The sequence below is a fragment of the Cryptomeria japonica genome, chromosome 3 (assembly GCF_030272615.1).
Source record: "Cryptomeria japonica chromosome 3, Sugi_1.0, whole genome shotgun sequence".
NCBI lineage: Eukaryota > Viridiplantae > Streptophyta > Pinopsida > Cupressales > Cupressaceae > Cryptomeria > Cryptomeria japonica.
Window position 1 is genome coordinate 695,013,245 of NC_081407.1, and position 20,094 is coordinate 695,033,338.

The 20,094-nt window shown below is 38.1% G+C and overlaps 1 protein-coding gene across 2 annotated transcripts in view; it reads left to right on the forward strand.

Annotated features, from left to right (window-relative positions):
* Window positions 1-359: 359 nt before the first annotated feature.
* The window catches only part of LOC131058352 (F-box/kelch-repeat protein At1g55270), a 54,669-nt gene continuing 34,934 nt past the window's right edge, over window positions 360-20,094 (forward strand). Inside the window, exon 1 of one of the 2 annotated variants that reach the window (XM_057992221.2) lies at window positions 360-918. In XM_057992221.2, coding sequence (XP_057848204.2) covers window positions 771-918 — 148 coding nt within the window. In that variant the 5' untranslated portion in view covers window positions 360-770. The remainder of the gene's footprint in view (window positions 919-20,094) is intronic. The other variant, XM_057992222.2, reaches the window with a different exon arrangement.

A 20,094-nucleotide genomic window follows, 5' to 3' on the forward strand; every position in this document is an offset into this window, starting at 1 on the left:
TATTTAAGTTACTTTTGAACATTAATATATAAATTTTAAATTTCAATTTTTATTCTCATAATAAAATTATTAAATATCTTGAAAGTGACTTCAAACAAATATCATGATTATCAAACATAAAAGTTGTCCTACCTATTTATGAGTAAAAACCAATTTTATTCTGGCAAACACGATACTTTCTTTCCTTTTAAATACTTTCCTAGTGTTTTACAATTTATAACAATGATCGAAAATACTTTTATATGTATAATAATTTTTAGTATCATAACATTTCAAATTATAGTACCTTATAATCCAAAAGGAAGATGATGAAAAAATTTCCAATTTCGATCAGAAGCACACTCAATTATGTAGGTTTTGGGATGAGCACTATCATAGGCGATCCTTACCAAGTTAACACCTAGTCTTTGTCCAGTGCAATTGGAGAACCCAATGCCATTTGTGGAAGCATGCTCTATTCATCGTCAGCATAAGTCACATCTGTTGAGGAACTCAGAATCAAATGCGTCATCACACCCTTTCTTTTCGTTTGTCAGCCGAAAGTGAGGGAGGATAAGTGATGAGATTTTTCAGTAGTTTGGGAAACGACGAACAAGAACCGACATGGCATTCACAGACAATGACGAGCCAGCAGACTCGCTGGCTGTTCTAATTTCCAGTCATCTCACCGAAGCCCCTTAATTGCATTTTCAGAGGCACAGTAGTGCATTTTTCACAATCTGATTGGAAGTCGAAAGGCGGAACCCAACAAATTATTCATTTCTATTAAGATGGGAACCGTACCTTCATGCTGCAGAGCATCTGAGTCCTCGAGGTCTCGGGTACGAACCAGGCAGCTGCGTTTTTTGGCCACAGACCAATTTGTGAAGTCTTTAAGGCGACTACGGCTGCGAAAAAGACTTAAGATCGTAGGAGCAGGTGAGTTAAAGGATGTTGGTTGATTCAAGTTAAATTTCTCTACAGTGTGGAATGGGAATTGCGAATAGAGCTGATAAATTACTAACTGGGAATTGTGTAAAAAGTGTTTCTTTGATTTAAAATGTGACTGTTTTGTGATGTCTATTCGACAATTTCACGCAAAAGAGTTCTGTGATAAATATGTAGTCAAGAAACATCTGAATACTTTGTTCCTGAAAACTAAGAGCCAGCAAAACCAAGATACGAGCCTTTTCTTCTTGAGACAATTATTCAGCATATTGATTGATGGAAGTTTTGCCTGAATGCCTTCAACTTTCCTGAGGCAAGCTAGGCCTCCTTGAAACGTTGACTTACGTTTTGATGTCCATAATTACATAAGCCATCAGTTTCTGGCTATTCTTGATCATCCAAGTTCTTAATGCGTGGAGGAGGACATTACGAAATATGTATCTCCGGCTATGGTATTATTCGAAAATTGATCCAAGAAAAATGGTTCAAGATCGATTCTTTATGCCCAAAAAGCTAGAATAGGTTCTTTTTGTAAGAAAAAGGATTAAAGATTGTATTTTTTGCATGAATTTATGCCTTCGTAAGCCATTTCTTGATTTCATATGCTTCCAAGACTTATGGCCTCTAAAAAGGGTATATAAACAAATGAAGGCAAGGTAGTTTCACAATTGAAATTGGTGTTGGCACAGCTGGTGGCTTTTGTTTAATTTCCTCCTCTTCTGTTCCTTTAATTGTTCTTTATTAGGTTTATTTTTGAGTTCCTGTTTTTCCTTGGTGGGGATGAAGCATCTTGGCTTAGTTGCCAGAAGTGACAACTGTTCACAGTAGCAGCATATTAGAGGTCTATAGACACTAAGTTTAAACCTAGGTTTTTTTTCCAGTGCAACACTTCATCTTAATGACTCAATTATAGCTTATAGACTCTTCTTTCTGAGGTTTATTTTAATGGAAGCTGGTAAAATAAAGGTGGACTCGATCATTGCCAGAAATGTCTGCTAAACTTTGTGCTAAGTATATGCGAGTTCTGTATTGTTTGAGTGATAGTGTAAGAAGAATCGCTAAAGGTGGACTCTTTGGTAAGAAGAACGATCAATGATATGTTCCTTTTTAGGAAATACAGTTAATTATTGGTTTGGATGCATGAATTTACGCCATGTTTGCTAGTTTTGTGAGTTATTTCTTGATTTCATAAGCTGGCAATATGTATGCTACTCTGTTCCTTGAAACTGGATACTGGCTTAGTTGACAACTTTTGTTTAAATTTTTCCAATTCTGTTCTTTCAGTTGGTTACTCTTTTCTATTTCGGTGTATCTGTGACTTAGTTGTCAAATTTTGTGTTATAACTTGTTACACGAGAAATCATGTCTTTGCCAATCCATGTCCTGTATTAATAATTTAATAGTATCTATACGGTGTCATGGCAGTAATGAGGGGAATCAGTACCTAAGTGGGAAATATTTACGAGTATATGGGATTATCTAAAATTCTAAGTAGATCGTAACTGTTATGGGTACAAGAACTTGTAGATTAATCTTCTGTCAAATGGGTAATTCAATGCAGCAAATCAGAATATAGCCCAATACAGAGATATTGAATTGAAAAACGATATAATGAAGCATTATGAATTTGCAATAGCTGATTCTACTATTATAGGCTATAGCAATAGTAAATTTCGTGGATTTAAAATTGTAAATATGATGAGGGCAAAACCCGAGACACAAAAAACTACAACAAAAGAGACACAAAAGATCTATTGTATTATTATCTGAAAACTATTTTCAATACATGCAATTACAAATAAGAGGAATCAATCCTCATAGGCTGCAATACAACAACTTACAGAGTTTTCTAGAAAACCCTTACAATGCAATTTTCCAACCCAAATCTCCACTCCCAAAACTTAAAACAAGTTTCCTCAAATGAGTCCTAAATAGCTTCTCTTTCGTTTGGAGCCAAAATTACAATTTAGAAATTACCATTTGACGGACAAATGCCAAAACATGAAATTGGAAATTCGAAAATTTAGCCAGGTTCGAAAACTGGAAACTTTCCGAAAAATTGTCCAACTTCCGGCAGCCATAACTTTTGATCCGGGAATTAGATTGATGCACCATTTGAACCATCGGAAAGCTCTCTGAGTGAAGAATATGCTAAGAATCCGCTCCGCCGATTCTCGCCGTTTGAAGCCGTTTAATACCTGAAATCTGACTTGAAAGAATTTTTTTTCAGTTTTTTGGGAAACTGAAACTTGAATAACTTTCAAACCATAAATGATTTTAACTTGATTCTTTTTCCAAAGTGCTTATTTTTCCATTCTCCAGCTTCTTGCAAAATTCGGGCTCCATCTGTCTTTAAATAAAAACTTTCTATTTTGGGTAGTTGGCTAGAAAAAGCAACTTGTCAATTCTAAAAGTTGGAATCTATTATTCATCCAAATGGGTATCCAGAAATGCAAAAAAATTAAAAGAAAACTTAAACAAAAAGGAAATATTTTTGGGTGATGCTGGATTGCTCTTACAACATCGGATGCTCCTGCATCAGACACCCGGGGTAGTGTTGACGTGTATTTTGTACACCATCATACACAAAATAAAATACCTAAAGGCATCTTATCCTCTCTTGAGAAAATAGTCTCTAACTGCTGAAGATTCGCGTAAAGGATCAGTTAGGTAGACTCCAAGGTTCTTTGATGTAGGGTCTCTACGTGTGGACAAGCTCCAGTGGTATGATGTGATTTGTTGGGATCACAAGGGGACTTACATGTGATGATTGAACTTCCGATCTGCTTTGCTGGACACAGGGTCTTACTGACTTAGATTTAAAAAAAATGAAAAAAGGATAAGGGCGAAGAGAGGATCTAATCCTAATACTAAGAATGTAGGAGCAATGACTTGATTTTTGATGAAACTCTAACTAGATCTTGTTTTGACATCAATGGAACATCTACACAAGACTAGTGCGATCTTCTAAGGGAATCTTTATGATGTTCAAATCATCACCGCAGGCATAGATACCATCCAAGTTGATGCATATCAATGAAGAGGCAACAAATTGAAATTGAGCTTAGGCTGAATGATCCAGTTGACTACGCAAGGCAAGTCTGCAATCAACAAACTGCTAGTAGTATGGATGTACGAATTCCACCATTAATCAATCACATTTCCTCCATTCATCTAATCATTTACCATCTAGGATTGAAGACTCAACAAGAAACCATGCAAATTGCAAGAAACGACATATTTCACCATTACTTCAATGAAAATGGAGTTTGTTTACAATCAATGGCAACAATTTTTTGCCTTGTCCTCCTATTCTACTCTAATTGCTTCCAACTATTCTCTAACTATTCTAACTATTTACAAACTATCTCTAACAATTGCCAATTATTGCTAAATTAGCCTTTACAAATGAAATGCCTGGGCTTATATAGTGCCCACAATACAATTTGATGGCTTAGATCAATTCGAGATCAATGGCCAAGATTTTACAATGAAAACCCTAATTAGGGTTTGTTACAACCATTACATAACATTTAATGCTTGACCAATGACAAAATTGTATTGCTTGGACACATGTCCCTTCTAGAAAAATCGACCAATGGATAGCCGGGGTAGGTACATCGGAGTTTGTGCCACCTTCCATGAGTTAGGTACATTGAATCTGGACATGCTGAGGTGGACCACACTGACTGGAGGAGTGATGACTGGGATGCCACCTCATCTGACACTCGTAGGTTGCTAGATATTCAATTTGATGTCATTGAGAGGCTATCTTTAATTAACTCTTGTTCTAACTCCTTTTGTCCTTGATGTGCAGGAAGATGATGTACCTCGCCTTGGAACGCTGGATTGAAAGAGGTTGCCCATGTCCTTACTTGATCGTCCTGGCGAAGACCGTCCTGGATCCGGCTTGATTTTCCTTGAAGAGATCTCCATTTGATGCCTACACAACATTTCAAAATTAGTACCATGATTTTGCAATACATAACATAAATTAGAGAGAAAATTTTAGGAAACTTAATGATAAGTCCTTTATTAATCATTTCCTAAAAAAGATTATTGAGCTATGAATTCAAAATTTAAGCTATGACGATCAACGTTCAAAATCAAAACAATAAATCCATATCGCCATACCTCTCTTGAGAGCTAACTCTAGAATGCAAAAACAAGGAAATCGCCTAGGCAAAATCAAAATTAGATGGCTTCAATGTGATCTCCTTTAAATGAACAATCCCTTTATCAATTCATCACCCTTGAGGATATCTTTGACGTGGTCTTTGGCAAGTTCGCCCAACTTGAGACTAAGCTCGCACTCCTTTGATGATGTCTGTGCCCTCCTCTTGGATGACAATTTCGCACCTCCTTGTCTTCTCCAAATCGCATGCTAATGAAGGATGTTAAATGATGATTTGAAATGAATAAACCACCTTCCCTTTATAGGCACTTACCTTCATATTGATCTTAGGCCGACTTTGGTAAATAAGACAAATTTAAAATAAACTTAAAAGGCCGACCCTTGTAAAATGAAACAAATTTTAAATCAAGCGCCCCATTTTTATTTATAATTAATTAATTTAATGCCTATAATTTTAAATAAACTCGATTTTTAAAAGGCAAAAATTAATTAATAAAGGCCCATGCGCTAATTTTAAATGCTATTTTAATTGGATTTTTCAAACCTTATCGATTTTTAGCATTTAAATAAATTCAAAAATGTTTGAGCGCCAAAACTTGAAAACGGAAGATACGTACCTCATCGCCCTGGTCCCTTGGAGAGGGACAGGAGCGATCCATCAACTTTGTCATGATTCTTGCAATTTCGACGTCCAAAGTCCTCATTTCCACGTTCAAATCGACATTTTAGCTGGGTCCTTTGAGTTTGATTGACTTGTTTGTGCGAAGGAATGCCCTTGGATGTAATATCGCCCTGGTCCCTTGGAGAGGGACAGGAGCGATCCTAATGTTTTCACTTGAAATTCTCCATTTGGATATCAACTTTTCCTCGTATGGTGAATAATAACCTTGCTTGTTCATTCCATGCTTGTTCCACTTGATTTTCACAAGGCATTTTGATGTTTAAAGGATCATCGCCCTTGTCCCTTGGAGAGGGACAGGAGCGATTCTTATCTTTTCTCCATTTTAAGCTCAAACTGGTAATATTTAACGTCTATCTCCCTTTGTATCGCCTTCCAAATGATGTTTAAAACCTTGTGCAACCTTATTTCAACGTGATCTTTAAAGGATATCATGTGTTTTGGCAAATATCGCCCTGGTCCCTTGGAGAGGGACAGGAGCGATCCTAATGTTTTGGCTCAAATTTGCAAACATTTGATCTTCGTTCTTCGTTCATTGCCTTCCAAAGGACGTCCTTTACTTCGCCAATCCTTGCATTGTCTTGATTTTGAAGGAGCATAAGTGTTTTTGTAAAAATCGCCTTGGTCCTTGTCCAAAGGACAGGAGCGATATGAGTTCCTTGCACAAATTGGTAACACTTTGACGTTCAAAACTCTTGCATATCATCTTCAAATGACACCTTATACCTTGTGTAATCCCGAAAAACCTTGACTTGGCATGAATTTGAAGAAAAATGAAGGATCCTAAGCAAATCGCCCTGGTCCCTTGGAGAGGGACAGGAGCGATATAGCCTCTGTGTTCACTTTGATGATCATTTTACGTTTGAAGTCTTTGTATATCACCTTCTAATCATGCCTTGGACCTCTTACGACCTTGGAAAACCTTGACCTCACGTGATTTTTGCATGAATTGGCCAATATAATAAACATCGCTCTGGTCCCTTGGAGAGGGACAGGAGCGATCCTCAAGGTTTTGAGTTTGTTCTTGCGTTCTTCAACTTGCCATTACCTTCAATGCGTGAAATGACGTCCCTTGATTCCTCTTGGTGGCTTGATGCTTGTTTAACTTTCGAAATCTATGCCTTTATGCAATTTTCGCTCTGGTCCCTTCCTAAGGGACAGGAGCGAATTAGGATATTTTAGAGAAAATCCCTCAATGTGGCGATCCTTGTAACTTTGTGCTTGATTGAAATGTCTTGAAATGTCCTTGCCACCTTGTTCTCCGTCTTGGAATGATTTGAATTTGAAGAATAGGCAATATAATCATCATATCGCCCTGGTCCCTTGGAGAGGGACAGGAGCGATCCTGATCTTGTGGGCTTCATCTCACTTTATCATCTTCGCAAATTATCTTCAACGGATCCGTTGTACCTCCTTTCATTCATCCATGCCCTGGGATTGATTGTAACTTGGCAAGAAAATCATCTAAAGTAAAAATCGCTCTGGTCCCTTCCTGAGGGACAGGAGCGAACTTAAGCATTTTGGTCCTTTGATGGCATTTGGTAATCTTCAATTTATCTTCAATGAGTTCATTTCACCTCCTTCCTTGCCTTCAAACATAAAGTTGACTTGATCTTTGCCCAGATCGTACCTTATGAAGAATTTCGCTCTGGTCCTTCAGTGAGGGACAGGAGCGAATTTGACCCTCTAGGCAAAAACTTCATCATTTCGTTGTTTTTGATCAAGTCTGGATGCTCTATCAAGCTCATTTCGTCCTTCACCATGCCTTTGATGTCTCGATTCGTCCAAACAAGGTCAGGAATGGCTCAACTAAGCATTTTCGCTCTGGTCCCTTCCTGAGGGACGCGAGCGATTCGCCTTGGACCCTTGGAGAGGGACAGGATCGCTTTTCGCTCTGGACCCTTGGAGTATAAGTGACATTTCCTTCTATGTTTCTTCTTTCTTATACTTTAAGTTATATTCCATATATACTTTCAGGATGTTTGAGAGTGGTTTCAGACCTCCAGGAGTTATATTGCAAAATCTAGTTTTTGGAGGTTTTTTCAGTTTCCAGACTTAGTCAAATTTCAGGATCAGGACATTCCAGACTTAGCCAAAATTCAGGATCAGGACCTCACTCAAGCCGGACTTGCTATCCTATGTGATCACCCCGACAGCACTCAAAATGCAAAGGCTAACCGACAAAACCCTAAAAAACCTAGAAAACAAACCCTAAAAAGCAAAAAACATGGGTCCCCATTTGCAATGGGGCGACGTGTGAAAACGTCACAACAGGTAGATTGAGAAGTGACCCCGTCACATCTCAGCTAGTTGAGGAAAACCCAAACGGTCAACCTGTGCCTTGGACAACCATGAAGAATCTTCCACAGGTCTTCCCCTCCATTTTACGAGATAATCCTAATAATCCCTGTTTCTAGTACTTCTTCCCACATGACTATCTAGGATTGCTTCAATCTCCTCCTTGTCTAAAGTAGGTGCAGGAATTTTGTATTGTACTATTGCTGGCTCCTCCTTTGTGCTATCTTCATATTCTGTTAAGTCTGAAATGTTGAACACATGGGAAATATTAATTCCTTCCGGCAACTCTACCTTATATTTGTTTCCAGAATCATGCTTCTTCAAAATCTTGCAGGGACCAAACTTCTTTATCTTCAGCTTATTGTATGTTCTCACTAGGAACCTTTCTTTTCTTAGATGGACCGTCACTTCTTCTCCATTCTGAAACTCCTTATACCTCCTCTTTTGATCTGCCTTTGCCTTATACTGCAGATTCATCTTATCCTCCCATGGCCTCTCTGGTACAAGTAATGGCTGACATAGCCTTGTATTCTGGCTTACCCTTGGCCATCTGACACACTCTGCAACTCTGCACAAATTTCTTCACATCCTGTGATAACTGAGGCCAATAGTAATGCTCACTATTAATGGCATGTAATGTCCCCTACCTGATCTATTTCAATATATTAAAATTGATTGATATTCTTCAATTAGTTATTAACAAGTGCTTATCTATTTTCCTCATTAGATGATTAATATCATTATTAATATAGATATTAGACCTTGCTACTACTTCAGTTTTAAGGGAGAAGGGTTTACATATGAAAGCGCTTAGAGACCAACTACAATAGGTTCCCTCAAAGTTTACAGATCCAAGCCCTTACCTATCTTGGGTCTATACCCTCAAGGCTTATGGGTCGCTAATCCCCACCCTATCTTGGGACTTAACCTATTGCTTGGATTTAGACTGCCCCTCTTTGGAACATCTCATCCCCATCTTCTTAAATATTGATAGTAGTAACATATTTAGACTATACGTACACTAACTTGTAATGTATTATGAATATATTTGATATTAAGTATGACTGTCATACATATTGCAGTTTATAACAATATTATTACTAGATTCTGCATAACAACTTTATCAGGCTTCATATACTAAGCATACATATTACGCACATCCCCATGCATACCACCAAGAACACAAATGTTACTACCTATAACTTGATAACAATTCTGATCTGATTTGATCAATGGTGGTGTCACTAGATGCTTTTGATTCCTTCCCTTTATATCTCTCAATTTGAGGGAGAGGTCACACCTCTTCATCATGTATGCCCTTTGGCAAACGACATACCCTTTCACCATTAGCACCCTTTGAAAGAGTGCAACTCTTCATTATTTCTGCCCTTTGAAAGGGACACAGCCTTTCATAATCAGATCTGCACTTCTCATTTCCAAATTATCCCCCTTCTCAAATGAGGTCCTCTTCTCCCTTTTATATGGGAGTCACAACTTTTCCTTTCATGTCTTTTGACTTTTCATTAACTTAATTAATCATATTTAATTATATTATTTTATATTTTAATTTAATTTTTAATGTTTTAATTTTATTATTATCATTTATTATTAAATTCTATTTCAAAGTGGGGACATTACAGTCCACCCCTCCCAAATTTACTTGTCCTCAAGCAATGTCGATTTTAACTTTCTCAAATTAAGTCATCTACCAAAATTTAATTATATTATTTTATATTTTAATTTAATTTTTAATGTTGTAATTTTATTATTATCATTTATTATTAAATTCTATTTCAAAGTGGGGACATTACAGTCCACCCCTCCCAAATTTGCATGACCCTTTAGCTTTGTCTTTTCAAACTTGACCCGATTTGGGTCCTCTATCTCCTCATATTCAAAATACTCCTCCAGCTCATTTATCCAATTGATCAGCTCTTCTGGGTTCAAATTTCCAGAAAAATTAGAGAATTCTATTTTGGGTCTCTTCCCAATCTGGGAAATGGCGTTGATCTATTGCTTCTTCTACTTCTTCTTCAGACGTATCTTCAACCTCTTCTTCATCGTCACTTTCTCCTCTCCTCGGATTAAACCCTCTTCTTAGCTCTTCTTGCAACGCATCAATCTGTCTCTGGAGGGCTCTCAAACCCTCGTTTGCCAAAGCATTTCTACCACCAGCATTTCTGCCACCACGCATCACTCTTGGAGGCATCTTTACCACAAGCCCACAATCATAGGTCCTGGTATGAACTGCCTCATGTTCGGCGATCTGTCCACACACTCAAGAACAACCTTGCTCTGATACCACTTGATGAGGGCAAAACCTGAGACATAGAAAAATACAACAAAAGAGACACAAAAGATTTATTTTATTATTATTTCAAAATTATTTTCAATACATGTAATTACAAATAAGAGGAATCAATCCTCACAGGCTGCAATACAACAACTTACAGAGTTTTCTGGAAAAACCTTACAATGTAATTTTCCAACCCAAATCTCCACTTCCAAAAACTCACTCCCAAAACTTAAAACATGTTTCCTCAAAATGAGTCCTAAATAGATTCTCTCTCGTTTGGAGCCAAAATTACAATTTAGAAATTACCATTTGGCGGACAAACGTCAAAACATGAATTTGGAAATTTGAAATTTTAGCCAGATTCGAAAACTGGAAACTTTCCAAAAAATTGTCCAACTTCCGTTAGCCATAACTTTTGATCCGGGAATCGGATTGACGCGCTGTTTGAACCGTCGGAAAGCTCTCCGAGTGAAGAATATGCTTAGAAATTGCTCCACTGATTTCCGCTGTTTTCGGGGCCATTTAATGCCTGAAATCTGACTTGAAAGAATTTTTTTTGGTTTTTCGGGAAACTGAAACTTGAATAAATTTCAAACTGTAAATGATTTTAACTCGATTCTTTTTCCAAAGTGCTTATTTTTCCATTCTCAAGCTTCTCGCAAAATTCGGGCTCCATCTGTCTTTAAATAAAAACTTTCTATTTTGGGCAGTTGGCTAGAAAAAATAGCTTGTCAATTCTAAAAGCTGGAATCTATTATTCATCCAAATGGGTATCCAGAGATGCAAAAACATTAAAAGAAAATAAAAAGGAAATATTTTTGGGTGATGTTGGATTGCCCTTACACCACCGGATGCTCTTGCATCAAAATAGCCATTTGATTAATAAGCAGTGGAAGTAAACTTAGCCAATACTGCTGTTCTAGAAATACAGATTGCTGCATTCGACAATCTTAGAAGTGGAACAGAACATGAAGCAATCTATATATATTCAGAAACTTCCACTTTCAAGTAAACAGTATAGGTGGAAAAACTTCAATAGATTGGTAATGCTCAAAGATCTAATAAGGAAATTAAAGAACATATGAAGGCCAACCTAGGCCGAGATAAAAAAGCACTATGGCTGTTCCGGGCAACCTAGGCCAAGATACAAAAGCACTATGGCCGTTCCGGGCAACCTAGGCCGAGATACAAAAGCACTATGGCCGTTCCACCTGGCCAAGATGGTTCTTTTGCCAACTTTGTCAGGCCCCCGTCCTGATTTCTTCTTAAATCTGATATACATATCTGATTGTCTTATTTACAAGACATCACAATTTTCTAATATCTAGCTTACTCACTTATGTAAGCACTTGAGTTTAATAAAAAAAATAGGTATAAGACTAGTCAACCTTTATGGGAACACAAACAAATGATTAAAGTGACTAAGGGCCAACCTAGCCTTGAGATAAAATATTTGAGGCAAAGTAGTTTGAAAGCAAGAAAAATTCAATTAAATAAGGGCCGACTCATATGCTGGCTGTCTCCATACTCCAACCCTAAACAAAGGCATATATAAGGCTGATGCATAGGATGATTTAGAAACAACAAGCACTATACAAAAGGGCACATTTAATCATTACAGAGCAGCAATGATTCCTAAACCTGCACCAGTATACAGCGATCCATTTACAGATTAACTGGGCAGCGAATAAACTAAGGAAGTTAAGGATTGTGTTTACAGTAATATGTATCATTAATTACCCTTTATGAGGTGTGATCATGTCACCATTATTAGTTAAAAAGGGAAAGGACATATTATCAAGAGTCGCCACTCTCTGCAAGGGTGATGTCTATGGGAAGAGACATAACGAATCGTCCAAATAAAGGGTTATATAAACAGCAAATGAATCACTCCAAAGGGACATTGAATCAGACAGGGAAGTCAGCCGATCAAGGAAGAGATAATCAATTTCAGAATTAATAAGAGTAGTCAGCAGACTTAGATATTTACAAGTACTTGGTATGATGCATGATACATAATACTTGTCTTGCTGATCCACTTAGCATGTCTGCAATTTAATAACATTTAGGAACGATAAGTAATTAATATAATGTCTCTATTGTATATTATCATTCATGGTATTATTCTTAATATATGCATAATTAATTATATTAATTTAGATCCCTTTAATACTTTGATCCAACCAACCATTCCATTATGGGGTGAAGGAAGAAATACATGATATGGATGCAGCGCTGACACCCCCACAAGAACGCCAACCCTTGGGGTGGGGTCAAGAGGCCAAATTACTGGATGTTCATTCCATGCTTTTGGGTTTGATTGGAAAGGACAAGCTCTCAGTGGCTTATGTGATTCTTTGTGGGATTCAATGTGGATTGGTTGGTAGGGAAAGCCTTTGAGTGAAACCCATCATGTTCTCAAGATGATAAATAAGGAAACATGGATAGGGGGTGCATATACAAGCATTCCACTAGGTAGACTATCTCGTGCTGGATGTCCAAGGTGCCTACTACGTGGGGTCAATAGGGTGAGTGTTCACTCTTGGGCTTAGTATGAAGATTCCTTTGGGTCGATCCTTTCATGCCCCTTCATTCAAACTCTATTGTGCTTAGACCTATCTAATGAATTATGTTAATTATATGTATTTGTACTTATATGTGTGATTACTAGATATTTGAGATTTATGAATTAAATAAATATATATATCCAATATTGTTTAATATGATTGCAAGACTTAAATCAGGGTTTATCTTGTTAAAGGCATTTTAAATGGTAAAGTTATACCTCTAACAATCTTACATTTCTTATTTGAATGGAATTTGTGATTTTAGGGCAAGATTTAGGGGAATCCCAAAAGGGGACATTACAAACTCTAAACAAATTGTATCCCTTGCATCTCCGTGTTTGAGAAAACCTTTTTCATATACCCCATGTCATTTCCCTTTATATATGGGACAACTATTTCTATACCAACTCTCATAGCTAACAAGGGGCCCAAGTGAGGTGTATGACCTATATGCAGCAATTTGATGCAAATGATCCAGCACAAGTGAAGTAGTGCCAATCCTATCCCAGATTACCTCAACCGTCCACCAGCCATAATGCCTCACTTGCAGTTATGGCAACAACTCATAGTCACTAATGTATGAGATTTATCCACAATTTGCATCAATCTACGTTTCTTGTTGCACAAATGCACCAGTTGTCAATTTTTTGTAATGTCCCCTATTAGGAGATAGCCTATTTTCCAATAATTAAACACATCTCATCATACTTATTATGTGTTATTATGCATTTGTTAGCTCTAGGGAACAATTAGCATACATCATATAAGGGATAGTCAACATAGCCAAGTCTAATCGCTAATCAATCCTAATAAGCAATCTTGGTAGAGATTGAGAAGTATCTTTGTTAGGGCGTCAGAAAACCATCCTCCACAAGTAGTGCCTTTTTATGATGTAACATACGCCCATTCCACCGCAAGCCTTATCGATTGCCTTTGTATGATGTAGCACATGCCCATTCCACCGCGATCCTTATCCATTGCCTTTGTATGATGTAGTACATGTCCATTCCACCGCAGGTCTTATCTACCTTGCGAGGTATTAATACTGCCTTTCCCTAACAATTCCACATCCAATCCTAATAAAATTAATAATAAATAATTTTATGTAAGCACATCTCCATAATTTTAAGTATTAATTTTATGTATGACTATCATGCATATTGCAATCTATATTAATATTACTATTAAATTCTGCATAAAAACATTATCAGGCTTCATATATTAAGCATATGTCATGAGTCGTTTTGAGGGGAAGGCCTAGTCGGCCTCCTAAGCGGTGTTCCACAACACCTGATATTATTTTTGCTTTGAGTAAATAATAAATAAATAAAATAATGGAAATTTATTATTATAATCTAAATTTCCTAAATTTCTTTATTCAATGTTTTGTTTTGTTCTCACCGTCCTAATGGCGGTTCCTTACCCCGACGCATAATCTATATAAGGTGTGCCTGTTTACGGGGAGGGATATGCTTGATTTTGGATATCTCTGCCTCTGTGCAATTTTGGTGACTGGGACACAAACCCCATAGATGCGCCAGGTAGGACAACAACCCAACCTGAAGGAAATCTGAGTTGTGCCTTGCATTAAGACCATCGCATATCCGTCTCTAATTAATGGCATTTGACCTCTAACAGGGAACAGGCAATTCGAAGTTGCTGTTAAGCCACTAGAAAGAAATATAATAATCGCTGATCTGGATTTGACTGCTTGGAGGACGCTTGAATTGCCTTTGCTTTCGTATTCGATAGGGCAAAGCCAAGGAACAGTTCTAGTATGCAAAATGCAAGGCGGAAGCAAACTCGAAGGCGGAGGGTCAATCGAGGTATATTGAGGAACTGGTTGTCGCCCTGATTAACACAGTCTCAGGTTGGCGACTTCCAATGCCAACCATAACCCAGTTGATCCACATTACAACCAACATATCTGTACAAGGCATGGGCATTTGTAAGTCTGTTCCAGTCTGAGAGACTCACTGGTTTTTCCTTGAATAAAGGGCATGGTATATAATGTATTTCTGCTCTTGAATGATAGCGTATTATCTGAAATGACAAATACATTGTAATCAATTTCTGGAAGCCTCATTTTTTACTAAGGCAATCAGAAGTGTCTAGTATCATTATTGGAAAGTTGTGCATTTGAGTCTCCTCGAATGATTTTATTTTTGGAATATTTTAGTTGTTGAATAAGAAATTCTGTTTTATTTTAAGTTGGCATTTTTCAGGGGTATCAGAGCAGTGTTCTGGCCAGCTGTGGGGGTGTTGATGAGCGATAGGGAACAATGATATTTGTCAAGGGAAAAGAAGAAGGGCTCTACAATGGGGGATATCGATGAAGAAGCAAGAGCTTTCTTCAGGAGATCCAAAGAGCTACATGTCAGTGTGTCAGAGACACTCAAAGAGGTGGCCCAGTTGCGGAAAGGACTTGAACAGAATGATGAGAGTGAGAAGACCAGTGACAAGGGTGAAGGGAGCACTGCCAATAAGGAAACTTCAGCTGGTCATGACGAAGGAAATAATTCCATTAAGGAGAAATCAGCCAGTGGTGGCGAGAAGAGATCAGTCAAAATGTTTAGGGCTAAGTTTTTGGCAAACGAAGTAGCTGAAGAAAACCAACTAGACCATATTGAAGAAATGGACTGCCTGTTAGCAGAATATAATACACTGAGCGAGGCAGTTAGGGATAGTATGACCTTTACTAATTATTGTGGTCTAAAATCAAGGAATGGGCATAAAAGAAAGGGATATGAGGATAGAAAGGACTTTCAACATCGTTTGGGGAAAATTACCATACCTAACTTTGATGGAACAAGTAGTACCTCAGCCAGATGATGGCTGCAAAAACTGGATACTTGTCTTTAAACTCCATGATGGAGGAGGAAGCCATCAAGTGCGCGACTTTACATCTGGAAGGAATAGCCCACGAATGGTGGTATCACGGGCTGGTGACCCAAGGACACGATACAATTTCTACCATAGATTTGATGGAAAGATTTGATAGGACTGACCCGGAAGTGCATTTCAAAGATCTAGCCCAGTTAAGACAAGTTGGCAAGGTGGAGGAATATTTTTCAGAATTCCAAAAACTAGCTGTTATGGTGCCCGACGTGACTGATAGAAGGCTGATAGTGCTCTTCGTAGAAGGTTTAGCAGATCTACTCAAAGGGCTGCTCAAGGCCTTAAACCCTACCACCTTTCAAGAAGCCATCACAACAGCCCTCAACCTAGAAATAGTTTCAGTAGCAAAAGAACAACCCTACCTATGCTAGTCAAAAAACCTTTTCAAAAGAGTACAATGCCTCCAAGGGTTCCGATAACAACATCCAAGCAACCAGACATTAGCGAGAATGAATTAAGAAGAAGAAAATTGTGTTTCACCTGCAAGGAGCCATGGCAGCCTGGGTATCGTTGTTTAGGAAAAGGACAGATACATTATATTGAGGTACTTTCAGATCATGACACACAAACTGAAGAGGCTGATTTGGAAAATGAATCAGAAAAAGTTGTGACACCTGGGGGAGGCACACTTGCTGCCCTCACAGGAGAACCACGTTACAGTGCTTTTCGCATTAAGGGAATTTTAAAGGGGCAGTGGGTAACCATTCTGGTCGATAGTGGAGCTACCTATAATTATATTAGTGAGGAAGTGGTGCATCCTCTTGGGCTAAATTCCACTTCAATTGAGGGGTTTGACGTGAAGGTTGCCAACAGAACTACCCTCTCTTGCACTAAGAAAATACCACAAATGGAAGTAACTATGGGGGAGTATAAATTGAAGGATGATTTCTATGTGATTGATATGGAGATGGAAGTTGTTTTGGGGTGCCAATGGTTGCATTCTTTCGACAAATATGAGATCAGCCACCGCAAGATGGAGATTTTCTTTCAATATAAAAGGAAAAAGGTGGTGCTACATGGATTGACCAGCAAGGGAACCATGGAAATATCAGCTAAAAGAATGGAAAGAGTTTTTTCGTAAAAAGCAAGTGGCCTGGGCAGCAGAATGTCTCATCACAAACACAAGTACAAATAAGAAGGGCAGAGCAATCAATGGGCAAATAAAATCTATCTTGGATAAGTATAACAAGGTATTTCAGGATTTACCTCCGGGTCTGCCCCCTAATAGAGGGTTCCAACATATCATTGAACTGGAGGAAGGAGCAAAACCTGTAATGATCACTCCTTACCACCATCCAAAGGTTTATAAAGAAGGGATCGAAAAGGCTATCAAAGAACTACTTGAAATGGGGCATATAAGGCCTAGTTCTAGTCCATTTGCATCGTCCGTTGTGCTGAAATATCCCCTGTACTATAATGACTGAGAACAAGGAATATTTTCTGCCCAAATTGCATGTTATGCTGTTCTGAGATTTGTGTGTTATGCTGACAGAGTTTTCAGTTTGTAATGAAGATCATCACACATGAATGTCTTATGAATAATCAACTTCTAAATGACTCTCCTTGACCGTTAGTTAACTAGAGATGTATATGCAACTATCTATTGATGATATATATGAGTCTAGGTCCAAAAATCATAACTAACAACAAACTGACATTATGACAAACAATTGTCATACACCCTCAGATAATGAATGTAGATGCAGATCAAAACTCCTTTCTTCTTTATTTCATTTGACTATCAAATAGGGCATTACATTGGCAGCAATAAGATCATATACATGGACTGCTATTAAGGACCACTTGTCTGATTTTCTGAAGACAAATGGCAGCAACTAACCCATACATGCAGTCTGAAATTACAATGAAATAATAATGCCAAAAAAACCTGGAGTTAATCGCCTTGAAGAAGCAATCAATATCTTGGGATAGGGAGCCTCCAATGAATGAATTCAACCTCCTTAGCAAAATCGCCCCTACTGTTGCAAATGTGGTCTGATGTATTTATGTATGATAGCTGCCAGTCCTTCAAACTTCCTCTAAAATGATCACTTTCCCTTCACAATTATAGCGCTATCTTCCTTGATGTGGTTTGATGCTAAAAAGGTGAGATATGAGCAAAATCGAATGTTTTAGGCTGACTGCCACGATTTTGCCTCAGTCTGATATATCACTGTTTCCTCCTAAACAACACCTCCAAATCACCTAATTCCTCAAAAAATATCGCTGACCTTTGTAGGAAGATTTGATGTCTCCTGGATGAGCTCTGATCCAAATCGTGGGTTATGAGGTGAATTTTGTAATGTCCCCTTCTCATTGATGACCTTCCAGTGGTCTATTAGCCTATTCTTGAGACCCATAGGCTAGGTGGAATGAAGAATGAGGGTCCAGCATTGATGAGGTGAGGACTTACTATTTTTAGTAAGTCAGGGAATGGCGATTTTGGTGATACTGTCCTACTGAGCTCTCCATGCTCTGTCACTGGGCACGAAGATCATGCTTTTCGGAGCATTAGTTCTTGACTTACTATTTTTAGTAAGTGGCAGTGTGGCATAATTCTATTTCTGGCAGTGGACAGGGTCTTGATCCTGCAGCAGTTCGGTGGTCTTCTTGGCTCAGTTTCATCATGGTTTTGGCAGTAATCAGTACGGGAGTCATATGTGACACAATTAAATATTATTTCCTTATCCTAAGGTTTAATATTTAATTAATCTGATTAATTGCTACTAATTTATAGAATTTGGGATTAATGCCTATTATCTCCTAAGTATTTGGCGAAATTCATGTTTACTAAGGGATGTCGAAATTATTAAGAGAGATATTATTTTATGTTGCATCTCTAATGTTTGCCAAGTGATTATCGTGGGTCCATGCCTTTTGGCATGAAGTTTGACTAATGGAAATGGCGCCACACTTGGGGTCCACGTGAGGTGAAATGAAATGCAAATGAAGGAAGTGGAGTTTGGAGCAATTTGCATTTGAATTTTGATGGTGGGAAGTTATAAATAAGAGCCTTGGGCTCCCATTTGCATCATCTTGAAAATTTGTAATGTTATGTTGCCGGTTTGGCGACAGAACTTGAGGCTTCGGAGTGCGTCTCCCTAGTGCTTCCCGGTTTCGTACTTGAAATATAGTACCTAGCTATGCACTGTATTCTACTACATTCTCAAAGCTTGCCTTAGTCATTTTTGGTGCTGGAGCGATTTTGGAGACTTGCTGGTTTCCCTGTGGCTGATGTACATTTTCGATCACACCTATCTGCTGAAGCGACTGACGGTTATGGGTGTCAACTCTTTCATCCTTCCCAGCAATGGCGATACACTTTGTGAGTTTGTAGCATTTTAAATTGAGTTTTGAATTTCCTAGACCAAATCAAAATTCTTAGGCTAGACGTGGTTTTCTGTTTTGCATTGGGATGTGTGCAAAATTTATAAGGGGTTTTTGGTATCTTGGTTTTGGTTGGTTGTTGTTGCAATTGGTATAGTGTGGGTTTGGGACTGGTTTGGAGTGATTTGGATGTGTATGGAGAGAGTTATGAGTTTTTTATAGTTTTCATAGGCTTCTGGTTTGTAATTCTAGCCTGCAGATTGGTTTTAGCAGAAATTCATGTTCTTATTGGGATAATCTGCATTACTCTCTTTATCTTATCTCTATTGTTGTAAGGTTAAGTAGTAGTACTACTAACCAGTTCTGCTTTGTAATTCTCATCCTGCTGAAAAGTGGAAGAGACTGGCTTGCCGCCTACTATCAAGCAAAATTGTAATTTCAGTCCTCCCACTGCATAAGTGGTTGAGTGATAGCTATGTGTAATGGTCCTCGTGTTGCATAAGCGGTCGAGTTGAGGTTGTTATGTAATTGCAGTCCTCCCACTGAAATATTGCGGTTGAGTGATTCATATTTTTGTGTATCTTACTTGGCTGGTTCACCGCCAAGTTTCTTTGCTTTTCCGGTGGATAAGCGGAAGGGGCTGGCTTGCCGCCCAAGCATTGCTTTGTTTCAGTTAATTAAGCTAATGATCCCCTCAACACCGTATGCTTTCACCTTCCCACATTGGGCACTTGGTGATCAGAAAGTGGAAGGGTTACTTTCCCAGCATGTTTTAGTTTTATGATTTCTAACCTTAATGGGTTACTTCTTGTTGATGTTCATTGTTGGCCTTAAAAAAAACAAAAAAAACTGAGATATTACAAATTTTGAACTTGTCTCAGACCTGCAAATTTGCTACAGCAACTCACAAATCTTCTTCAAAAATACTCTACAATAGGATCGCCTCATTACTCCAACAAAATCGATG